We start from the raw sequence: 13,140 nt of genomic DNA, 5'->3' as shown, positions 1-13,140 counted from the left end.
ACTAGAATACAAAAAAGGAAAAATAAACCACGAAAGGAGAAAATTTACGGGATTAAAACAACGGAAAGATGTTTTCCGTAAGTTAAGTTTATTATTCCACATTCACAAAACAAATAAATAAATTAAACAACACTTTCACGCTGGATAAAACCTATGAGGGTTTGTGGTTGTGTGAAAGTCCACGTAAGTACTTACCTATTAACTATTTACTTAAACCTCAACTATTCAGGTAAATCTATTATAAACCAAAGTAAATAAACTATAACCTATACATATGAAAAATAGATAAATAAATAAACAACTGAATCAGACTTTCACTGAATGTGAAAGTCCACGTAAGTACTTACCTATTAACTCAACTATTTACTTAAACCTCAACTATTCAGGTAAATCTATTATAAACCAAAGTAATAAACTACAACCTATACATATGAAAAATAGATAAATAAATAAACAACTGAATCAAAAATAATAATAGATAGCTAGAAATATAAAAGAACAATAGTAATAACAAATCCAGTCTCCATCACTCTTCAATACCCAATTCCCCCCACCTCTACCCTGCCCTCCGAATCCCACCTTAGCCCCTGCCCACCCTTACCTTCCCAACATCACTATTGTACAAAAATATGATGGGACTGATAAATTTGTATCTTTTGAGTCTTTAATTATCAAGCTGAAAGAAAAAGTGTTTTTTCCCTTGGGCCTTTTCCACAATTTGGTCTGTCTGCTCTACTAAAGGGTGCAGAAGAGCTATTCTTGCTTTTGTTGTATTACTCTACTTGTGTTGTCGTATAGTGGGCCAGATTTAAAATTACTATTCTTATTATTATAATTTTGGTTTTTGCCCACTGCCCCCTCCCCCCTCAAGCGGAACCACAGGAATTATTACGAGATAAAAAAATCATAATGTTCCACAGGGCAGGCTTAGAGACACCCCAACTTGTGGTTTTACCAACCCCTCCCTCCAAAAATCTACTTATGATTCCCAAGACTTGGACTCGTGGACATATGTGGCCAAAAAAAAAAAAGGTATTGAGAATAGCAGTGTGCTGGGTAAAGGGTATGTCTTTCAACAGGCAAGAGAGATCATTTCAAACAGAGATATATATAGTTCGAAAATTTCAATTGACATAAAAAAAATTACCTCCAGTTAGAACAAGCTTGTATACATTTTTTCCAAATTTGTTCTTATCCATGATACAGAGAAAATACCTGAAAAAAGTAATAACATTTTAATTTACTAGAGCTTACAAATTGACCTTCTCCCATTTTTTTTAGAAATTTTCTAAACTAAAAAAAAAAAAAAAAAAAAAAAAAAAAAAAAAAAAAAAAAAAAAAAAAAAAAAAAAAAAAAAAAAAAAAAAAGTGCATTTTCGCATTAAAGGATATTGTTGGTAAAAGGTCATAAACACATCAAATCTAGCTATAAAGAAAAAGAAATTTCTTGATAAAAAGGAAGAAGTCCCCAAGAAAAATAAAATAAGACTTTTTCTAAACGAGTACCATAAATAAGAAAGTCAATAAATATAAATAAATTAATAACATAAATTAAATAAACTAATAATAATATATTGTTAACAAAATAATCACAAAATTAATACAACTTTTGCAAAACAAAAGTTAAAAATTTATGTCATAAATTATTTAATTTAATCAAATTTAATTAATAAAAATTTAAATAATTTCAAAATTAATAAAAATAAATAAACAATTTTGTTGCAGAAAATAAATAAAATTATTAATTCGGATGTACAATTTGCCTACAAAACTTGGAATATCCATTCATTTCCATTGGCCTTTGAAAGCTTCCACCATAGATCTATCTTGTGCATTCCAGTCACTTACATAAAAACCTAGTTGCCCTCCAATCACTTTTGGGTCTTATAAAGGGCACCAGAACTTCTGATTTTCAACAGAATAACCCCCTTCTGAAGTTTATACACCCCTCTTCCATAAAAACCTTATATGTTAACACTGAGCCACTTGCATAACTTTCAGCCCTTGTTTTGGGGGGATGGGGTTGCCAAACCTCGAACAGGTATTCACCAGAAGGAAGCTTAAAAGGTCAATGGTATTTGGTGAACCAACTTGAAATTTTTTTTTCAGGTCGTTCTCTAGGCATATTTTATGCTAATGAAAAATATTATCTGCATAAAAAACCTTTTCTACAATGCGTGGTGTTCTTACGATACTAACGATACCTCCTCCCTAAGAGTATCTCTGTCTTAATGCGACAAATATGTATTGTACAGATATTTAATGGCTAAGGGCTTGAAAAGTATTGGTATATTTCTTTGATTGTCTTTACTTTTTCTTGTTTTAGTTTATTTAACAAGAAAAATAGTGTCCAAAAACTTACTCAGTATACTTTCTGTGCATTTGTTCGAAACAGTCCGATGGTTATTTAAATATGGTTCAAGATATCTGTGCAATACATATTTATCGCATTAAGACAGATATACTCTAAGGGGGGCGGGGGCAAAAACAACTGTATGCCAGTATCGAAAGAACACCACACATTGTATAAAAGGTTTTTTATGCAGATAATATTTTTCATTAGCATGAAATATGCCTAGAGGACGACCTGAAAAAAAATTTCGAGTTGATTTACTAAATACCATTGACCTTTTAAGCTTCCTTCTGGTGAATACATGTAAAACTATGAACAACAAAATTTAAATATCACACGGGGGCATCAGCATTTTTAGAAATGCCTGGGTGGGGTATGGCCCTAAATCGGTTGGGAACCAGTGATCTAAGCCGATAGTCCAGTTACACTTCTCACGTCATTTATTACTTACTGTGACGCGGCAATTAGCATTTCCACGAGGCACATTTTCGAAGTTAGTGAGTCTTTTATAAAAGAAGAACAAACTAAAAGCATGAATATTTACTGATAGGTAAAGTAGGAATGTAGTCTTAGGCTACTTACCACAAAACAAATATTTCCATTGAGAAACTCCTTTTTTACTTTTGGTTACTATTAGCACGAGATGCTCCTAACTTACAATTTTTTTTTTTGCCAACTCCTGTTTAATATAAAAAAAAAAAATTTTTTAATATAGGAAGAAATAAACACATAACCTGATATTTCCAATTAAATGTAGGTAAAAACAATGTTTCTAGAGTCACCTGCCTCCTTCTCATGATAAATTTCCTTACTTTGCTAATAAATGTCCCCCACCTCCACCTCTTTATCTTTTGTGCTGGTAATAAAATGACCAATATAAATAAAGGGACCATAAATGACCAAATGGTCACAAATACTATTGACATAAAATGTCCCCCGCCTCCACCTCTTTATCTTTTGTGCTGGTCATGAAATGACCAATATATATATATATATATATATATATATATATATATATATATATATATATATATATATATATATATATATATATATATATATATATATATATATATATATATATATATATATATATATATATACATATATATATATATATATATATATATATATAAATGGACCATAATGACCAAATGGTCATAAATACACCCGACATAAAATGTTCCCGCCTCCACCTCTTTATCTTTTGTGCTGGTGAGAATGTGAATGAAATGTTATATGTTAAAAAAAATGTAACAAGAAGGGAGCTACCAACCCACAGTATAGTTATTGGGGCTTAGTTTAAATGAAGGAAGAGTAGATATTAATTCTCTCCCTTCACCCAACCCCCACCCCCTCTCAGACCCTTTACTATATTTATCTGAAGGCTCAAGTAGTGTTGGGCGAATTTGGCATTTAAGCGCACACTCTGAAGCACCTTTTATCCCCTTCCTTCTGCCAAAAAAATTACCACCACCCCTCCTGCATGACAGCTGATGCATAATCATGAGACATCAAGTGAATCAACCTAGTTAAATGAAGTTTAAATAAATGTCTATATATACCATTACTTTTGCACAGACAATGTGACTTTTCAGAAATGAATGCATCACCATACAAAATTACTTTCTCTGAAACTGGGAAGCTTAATATATAGTAGTTTATTACGTTTAAACCGATTAGATATGTCAGAATTTTCAGTCAATACAGATCTGGCCCTATGTTGGCAAAAGAGTTGTTTGGTGCCACAAAATGGCAGAAAACGTTACTTTCCCGTGGTACAATCTTTTTGGCTACTTAAAGAGGGCATTAAAACTTCAAAGTCCCATTTAAATCATCACTATCCCAATTTTCCTCCTTCCCCCTGGTTTTTAGGAGGAGAAGGAGAATTTCTCTATGTCGCGAGAAAGGTTGAGATGGCTAGGGCATGTTCTGTGGATGACAAGATTGCCAAAGATCGTCCTTTTTAGTCAATCATTTAGGGTCAAACAAAAAGTAGACCGCCCCCGAGTGAGGGGGAGGAGGTCGTAAGGAAGGCTTTAAGGGAAATTGAAACTTCTTGGGAGGGTGTAAAGAAGGATGCTTTAAATAGATTGGAATGGAACAAGAGCGTGGGTAGCTGTGTTGGCCTTAGAGATACATTGGATTTTTAGTAGTAGTAGCAGTAGTATTGGTTCGATATGATCAACCTTAGGTGAAAAAAAAAACGCATCTGTGATCTTTCTTCCTGATTTTTTTTTTTTCAAAATCCCCTGTTTTTGAAAATAGGAAGTTGAAACCTCTACTATAGGGTTCAATGATATACTGAATTGGATAGTGTGATTATAATCAAGATCATTCGCCAGTTTCTGAGTATTTGTCACATTTTTTTCGAAAATCAGGCAAATTTTCTCAGGCTTGTAGCTGTACATGTGTAACTTTAAACTTAATAAATTTGTATGTATTTGAAATCAACATAAAAAAAAACGAATCTTTTCATGTATTAATTTATATCAAACTCCTTTTAGACTTATCAGTATTATCAGCCGAAGTGATATACTGAATTGGATAGTGTGATTATAATCAAGACGATTTGCCAGTTTAAAAGTATTTCTCAACTTTTTCGAAAATCAGGCAAATTTTCTCAGGCTTGTAGCACCTGATTTTCGAAAAAAATGTAGCTGTACATGTGTAACTTTAAACTTAATAAATTTGTATATATTTGAAATCAACATAAAAAAACGAATCTTTTCATGTATTAATTTATATCAAAACGCCTTTTAGACTTTTCAGTATCATCAGCCCAAGTGATATACTGAATTGGATAGTGTGATTATAATCAAGATGATTCGCCAGTTTAAAAGTATTTCTCAACTTTTTCGAAAATCCGGCAAATTTTCTAAGGCTTGTAGCTATAAATGTGTAACTTTAAACTTAATAAATTTTTATACATGTGAAATCAGCATAAAAAGCCAATTCTTTTCATGTTTTAATTTATATCAAAACACGTTTTTTAGGGTTTTCAGTCTTATGAGCCCAAGTTGTTCTTTTCTTACAATTTGTTACGACAAATTGAAAGTATTCCTTGTTGATTTTAATGTCAAGCTTGGGTAAAACTCTTTGCTGTCCTGGAAAAGAGATGAGTAAAAAAAAGTAAAAAATTAAAAAAAAGTTCACAAAGTAGCCTAAATTATACCTTGAGAGAGTTACTTGGAGTGTTTACCCTTACCTCTTCCTTCTAAAAAATCACTTAGGATTATTAATAATCAGCATTATTATTATTGAATTGATTTTATTTATAACCCGTTATAATACACATGAAAAACGGAGTATAATGTGAATAAAAGAAAAGAGGAAAAAGGAAATGACCTAAAAAACTAAAAATGACCTAAAAATGACCTATAATTATAATAGGTATAATAATACCTATTACAATTATATAATTGTGATTAATAATTTTTTCTCCTGATTAATGATCAAAAGTTAAGAAGAATTATGAATGGAAGGAAAAACTGAGAAAATCTTAGTTTTCTTGCAAGAGTTAGGGTGCAATTTGATAAAAGAATGTTGGGTGAGCTTTATAATACATTTTTATATGTATTTTTTATAATATACATTTTATACTCTTTACGCTAAAGTTTGACTCTTTCTCTTAACTCTACTTTTAAAACAGTAAGAAACTTAGCGTAAAGACCGGGGCGTTGAGGAAGAAAAGCCCCTTTCATACACGGAGTAATTTCTGTTCGTTTTAAGTTTTAATGTTGCTCCTTACTTTCATTAAATAAACTTGTTTTTTTATTTAATTATGAGTTAAAGTAAACTAAAGTGTGAATAGATCCAGACATCATTTGGTACATTTTTTATTAGAAGAAGATATTACTTTCGCATTTTTCTTCATGTTTTTTCTTTTCTGTGTGTGTATCTCCTGCGCTTTGTGTTTTTTCTCCTTCTCTTTTTTTCTTCTTATTTTAGTGTGCATTTTTGTATAGCCTATAGAAGGTACAGATAAATTATTACATGAGGCCTAAAATAAATACTTTGAGCCTCATAGCTTTGCTAGGGTTCTGGCAGAGGCAGCTGCCCCAGGTACCGTGACTGGAGAGGGGGGGCAGTGACCAGGGGGTTGCCCACTTTGATCAAAATTCACATTTTTTTCAGCTTTTTTTGCTTATAATTGAGCCAAGAGGGGAAGGGCTGTAAATTATTTTTCCCTGGGCATCACCAACCCAAGGAACAGATCTGGGTCCTGATATGGTTTTAAGACTTTCGTACATATTTTTCCTAAATTTAGAAGAAAATTCTACTCATACCATTGAGATTATATTTTTCGAAACCACACTCAACCTAAAATTAACATGAAATTTTTATCTAATAGAGGTTCAGACAAGGAAATACCTTAAGGCTTGAAATATCAAATCAGAGCATAATTTAGGCTATAAATCTATTCTCGCAATTAATTCAATTATTTCTCACAGTAGTGGAAAGCCCCTCATCTAGAATTTTACCCTAGCTTATAAGGTAGCAACAAATAATTAAATTGAGAGATATTGGTTTGAAAAGTCAATATAAAACCAAATTGTTCTCAAGCATGTTTTTTGTCATACAGTTGAGTTCTCCTTGTGAACAAACTTCTATAATAACACAATGCAAAGTTTGTATCACTGAGTATAAGTTTATGTATCAGTTATCAACAGTTAAAAATATGGTTCTGAGTATGCAGTCTTGATATAGTTTAACATACAGATAAAATATTATATTAATTACTATCTATATAAATATTAATTACATGCTAATTATATTATATCTTAATATAGATATAGTGAAAATACAGTTTGACTTGTAGTCTACAAAGATTCAGGTGAGATATACAATTGTAATTACTAATTAGAATATTTTAAAGACATGCAATTTTTATACAAGCACTGATATGCAAGAATTTATAATAGCCTTTGGCAGAGAGGGGGTAAACCTAGCCTTTCAACATGTCCCCAGTCACAAGGGAACCAATTCAGCAAGGAGGTGAACCAACTGGCAAGTCAATTAATTCAGAGGTCTTCTGGGTTTGGTTAAAACTCTGCGTCCACCACTCTTACGGATGTGCTGAGATGTAGAAATCACAAGAAACCTTGACACAGACCACTGAAGCTCTTCTTCAAGGAGTGCAGGGATTATTTGGCATTTATGAAGATTAAAAGCCAAGCAATAATTCTCTGGAGGGAAGAACACCTGGGAACAAGTACCCAAGCCCTTTCTGTAAACCAATACACATTAACAATTGAGACTATTCAGCATCAGCATGCCCACACTTGACAACAATGTCCTCCATGCTTACCAGGAGCACTGGGAAATTGAGATTTAGGAAAATTTCTAACTATTGCTTAAAGCAGACGCCCCAGCCAATGAAGAGCAATAGATTTTCAAGGAAATGATTGAATTCTTGCAAATTCTCAATATTTTGTAAGAGAAGCTTTAAAATATTAACAAGGAAGGTTGACAAGCTAGAGAAGGGGAGGTTCCAATTGCAAGAGCCATAGCAGTACTCACTGAGCATTCTACTCTTAAACTGCAGGGAAAAGGTAGCAGGATCCTATTTTTCCTTGTTATGCCCCTGTAAAGAAGCTAAAGACATCTTTCCTCAAGAAGAACAAAAGACAAAACTCAATGCTATGGAGGAGAATATGTGAGGACAATCAAGTTATTGCTTAACCAATTTCAAAGGCATAAGGTCACTGAATGATGTGAGTCTAATTGCTACTTGCCAATTGATTGATCAGCAATCCAGTCATCCTATCTGCCCCATGCAGATGTTATTGGAAAGCTACCAACTGGTAGGTATGGAAAATCTTCCAAAGCTAGCAGTAGCAGAATTCAACAGAATTTAAAAAGCTGCCAAATCTGCCAAAAAATTTCACTAGGCCATGAAAACTGCCAAGTAGCATTGCTACTACGCTACCCCACTCTTTCCATAGTAGCCAACTAGTAGTTCTTGTGGTGAACCCAAAAACTGTTAAAAACTTAGTCGTGTGAATACTTCCCCCCCCCCTCCTGCAAACACACATACACACACACAAATACACCATGAAATTCCTTCCAAGTGTAAAACTGAGCAGCCAAAGGGAAAGTAAGACAATTAAAAAGAATGAAGAAAAGAATAGATTCTGGGATATTCTACCTACTATATTCCAAAATACAGGTAGAACAATGAAAAATATCCTGTTGTTCATTTTTATATATTTTTTATTGTGTTTTAAAATAAAAAAAGTGTTTTTATAAAACAATGCTAAATTAAATATATATATATAAATCAAAACAACTTAAAATACCTCTAAAACAATGGATTATTCTTTCAAATAAGAAGTCCTAGAAAGAAGACTCAAGCAAGAATATTCTTAATTCAATCTTTTTAAAGAAGCTCTGTTTAGTTTATTGTTACATATTGCATAATTTTACTCCTGTTTTATCTACAATTTTTTTTTTTTTTTTTTGCTCAAGTATATTCATTCAGGATAAAATTAGAGATATGCCAAACAGATCGAAAAAATCTACAAATAAAATTGATGCTTGAATACTACCCTTGAATTCTAAACCAAAAAAGAGTTTCCCACAAATTTAAAGAAATGGATAAAGATATAAGAATATATACAATTCAGGGTATATATTTGCACATTAGGTAGAGAATGTGGATAAAGTCCATCTCTGACACAAATGAGTGTTACATTTTGATTTAGGATAAAAATTTCAATTCTGAACATAGGCTCAAGTTGCATTTGATTAAAGAGAACTTATGTCAACTATCAAGACTACTTTCTTTGCTTTTATCATTTTATTTGCCAGAAAGTGTACAAAGTGAGTTTACCGGGCTTTTGCAGAAAGAATGGAAAGTTTGGCAGAAATTTCAAAGTTGCTATAGCACAAAAAATTAGGGACAGACCATCAGGTTCAGGAAGGTGAGGCCTGTAATAGTCAAAATAACAAAGAGGCCAAAATCAACCTTTTCGTGAAGATTTCACACCTCTAGTTTCCTTCTATGAAAAGAGAAATAAAACCCTGAATGAATCATCAAATTTTGCAAAAGCCAAGACTTCCACCATACAGGCAACCATAAACTATTGAATTCAAATTTCTTGCCAGAAATTTTTGTAGATATCTAACAACCAAGTTTCTTAATAGCAGTTTCATAGTTAATTTTTTAGTGAACTAAGAAACTATTTTTCAAAAAAGCATTCAAAGTTGACTAAGAATTACAAAAAAAGCAACACATACTTATCAATTAACTAACAAAGTAAAATGAACAAGGCTTAGGCTTGCATCTTTTTCTTAGCTATCTCACTGGTGAAATAATCAGGAAATTAACCAGTAAATATTGAGTAGCTCACATAAATAGCCCACAAATAAAGTGAATATACCACTCAATGCCTTTTTCATGTACTTTCCAAATAGAATAATTGCTTTGCTTGCAAACTCAATTTTAAGCCCTTTAAAGACCCTCAAAGATAATACCTTTTTTTCTTATTTTAGATACAGTGTACAGACACAAACAAAACTGATTATGGGAAATATATAATAAGGGCTCTATATTTAGACAAGTTTTTTAGGTTAGGTAAAGAATATTTTGGTAAGGTTATAAAAGCCTAGTTAGGTCATAATTAAATTTGTAAGTGAAGTGATTAGTATGATTCAAAAGAGCATGAAAAAGGCATTGAGTGGTAAGGTAAAGAGCTCTTTTTGGGAAAGACTATTTTTCTTTAGCATTCTAGAAAAATAGAGGTTTTTGGACTATGGTTTTTACTATAGCATGATACAATGCTGAAGCAACAAGTGTAGTACATATGTAGTAACAAGATAACCTTTTATCTACCTTCTTGGTGAAGTTTTCACTAACAATTTGTCATCATAAATTCAGAATCTGATGTTTTGAAAAGCAATTAGAAGAAAAATTACATTTAATATTTGTGGTTTATAGATTAAACATAAATCAAAAAAAGTTACATTTTTAAAATCAAGAGAGAATCAGCTTTCTGTGGTAAATATATGACTGTCCATATTATTGACTTACCAATAAAATGAACATACCACTCAATGTCTTTTTTATGCTCTTTATGAATATAATTGCTTTTATTGCAAATTCAAATTTAAGCACTTTTTGAACTAATCTAACCTAACCTAGCTAACCTTAATGCAAATAATTTCAGCACCAAGAAAATGTCACATTATTTTGTCAAAAATGACCAAGAAAAAAGCACTGAGAAAACATAGCAACATGTTGTTGAGAAATGATCATTAACTCATGCTCTAACTGAAAATTCATCATTTTAAAGAACTCAAAAAGTGTTCAAATACGAATTTTACAATAGAAGCAATTATTTTATTTGTAAAGAGCATTTGAGTGGTATGTTCACTTTATTGGTAAGTAATAATATAGATAGTCATATATTTACCCTTCTGTTAATATGTGAATAAAACTGAAACAGTAAAAGGATATATACATGAATATAAGATAATTGGTATTCCTGGAAAGAGGTCCTTCTAGGTAGGCTAAGTGAACAAACTAATAATTTCAGGTGTTGATCTTAAATAATTACCATACTGATGCATCTCTTCGAGTTTTAGCTATTTATTGATTAAATTCTTCTTGATTCCTGTTTTGTTTTGGTCACAAGATGTGAGGGTTTAATTTTACATTATTTTTGTTCAATTGCATAGGCTAGGCATAGCTACTTGTTTTTTACCCTATGTTTACTTTATCTGTAAGTCATTTATGCAAGCTATTCAATATTTACTAAATATAATAATCAACCCCATAGCAATGATGTCCCAGACCCTCCCCCAGCTAATTCAGGGGGTGAGCTTTAGCCATTCACATGGGGGATCCATTATCTTAGCTGCTTAAGTTTATGCCCCATATTTGAAAAAGGCACACCAAAAAAGGTACATTGATATGTTAGCTAGCAAAATATTTGACAAAGCCAAAAAATTCTTGTATAGGCTATTTGGAAAGAACATTAAATCAAATTTGTGCCTTTCAACAAAAGTTTACCAATTCAGTCTCATACATTCTACAGTTCAACCAAACCTAAAGAATTATTTTGCTAATATCTCACCTCTTTTTAATACTTGCTTATCGCCAGGAAGTGCTGCAGAAGTCTATCTTTTTCTAAAAGGCGCGAGGATATTTAAGCATTCACAGAGGTGCACTTCCACGTGCAATGCTCTGTTTAAGAATTCCGCTTTTCTTATTCTTATTTAATAGTGCCATCTATCACACTCAAAACTTTACTCCGCGGTCAATTGACCCTGGAAATTGCAAGGATTCTGTACCGTTTGCTTTTGTGGTAGCAAAACAAATGGACATATTAATATGAACTAGAAAATGTATTGGCAAGCTTGCAAAGCAAAAAGTAAATTATCTACACTGAAAAGATCATACTACAAATGAAAACTCATTGCAACACCAATCGACCTGAAGTGAACACGGCTGGGGACAGGTTTCGCACCCCCGATCCGCTCAAAGCTTCGCTCCTCACTCCTATGTATCAAGTTCTCATATCTTTTCTAATAGAATTAATCCCTTTACATTTAATAGTATATTATTTTCTATTGGTCTTATTCACATTGCTAAAAAATGAAGTTTTGCACTCCATCATCATTCACCTATAACCCCTGGTTCCCACTGCTGCGATTTCGCGCAAAATCCTGCGACATGCTAGAAATGACACAAATCGTGCGAAAAACGACGCAAAGCCATCCGTTCTGTTGCAATGTCGGATGCGTTGAATAATTTCAAACTCAAACGACAAATCGCTTGTGTTGTTCTAATATAAAAAAAATCATAACCAAAGTCATGGGGCTAATTGAAAAGCTAATTTTGGCTGTTAGGTGCCAGCCCATATCATATTCCAAAGACCACGATGTGATCATGAAGTATCTTGAGTTTGAGAACCTGATTTGAATTCTTCTTGAGTTTATTGCAGCGACACGAAAGTCTGCGTTTCTTTGTGAACCTCCATCCAATTCTGTCGTACATCTGTTCCGCCAGAAAAATATCGCGTTGGGATAAACGCAGAAGTGGGTACTATAAGTAAGACGCTATTGACCTTACTTTTATATTTCTTCTCAAGCTTACTTTCAGCTTAGCCCAAGGAAGTGGGATCAAAACATTTTTCTCTTCCAACTCTATGCTTTATATACGTTCATTTTAATAGGTACTTAAAACTTCCTTTCGAGATGAAAATTTAGCTATAACTTTAGAAATCATTAAGTATATACCCCCCCCCCACTATTTGACGCACGTGGCTCAAGCTCATTTTTAACCACTGTCGTTACCACAAAATATATAATACATATTTACATATTCAATTCTAACCTAAGCTCTATATTTATTTTACGTTCCTAGTCTATGCTATAAGCTTCTCGGCTTAATACTACAAAGCAGTCCATGACCAGTCAGTTAAGTATTACCCAAGAATATCTTCATTATGACCTTTACAGGCTAAATGGGCTAAGTAAAAATAGCTTTTTGTTCAATAGGCTTGATATTTCCAAAAGAAAGGCCAATTCAATGTACCTGGTTTATTTTTTAAGTCTTAAAAATACCAATGGAGACTTGACCTACCAGGAAACATGGAAAAGGACGTGTGACTTAGCCTAATAAAGCCATACTGAAAAGACAGCTTAAGAAATAACTTTACATTTTATACCTTTTTTGCATACTACACACCACTACTCATAACATAAGCCTGTAGCGAAACTGTTATATTCAACGACATCTGAATTATTCAATTTGTACCTTGTGATTATCATTTGAAGGG

General features: G+C 32.5%; 1 protein-coding gene across 3 annotated transcripts in view; it reads right to left on the bottom strand.

Moving 5' to 3' along the window:
- LOC136025862 (TRPL translocation defect protein 14-like) overlaps positions 1–11,566 on the bottom strand; it is an 81,452-nt gene extending 69,886 nt beyond the window's left edge. For 2 of the 3 annotated variants that reach the window (XM_065701900.1, XM_065701901.1), the window contains exons 1-2: positions 11,434–11,566; positions 1,148–1,215 (exon numbers count right to left, since the gene is read on the bottom strand). In XM_065701900.1, coding sequence (XP_065557972.1) covers positions 1,148–1,199 — 52 coding nt within the window. In that variant the 5' untranslated portion in view covers positions 1,200–1,215; positions 11,434–11,566. Of the gene's footprint in view, positions 1–1,147; positions 1,216–11,433 lie in introns of those variants that run through there. The other variant, XM_065701902.1, reaches the window with a different exon arrangement.
- Between the last annotated feature and the right edge of the window lie 1,574 nt (positions 11,567–13,140).

The sequence above is a fragment of the Artemia franciscana genome, chromosome 4, assembly GCF_032884065.1.
Source record: "Artemia franciscana chromosome 4, ASM3288406v1, whole genome shotgun sequence".
Lineage (NCBI taxonomy): Eukaryota > Metazoa > Arthropoda > Branchiopoda > Anostraca > Artemiidae > Artemia > Artemia franciscana.
The sequence above is the reverse complement of the archived record's forward strand: the minus strand, read 5'-3'. Positions and strand labels throughout refer to the sequence as shown.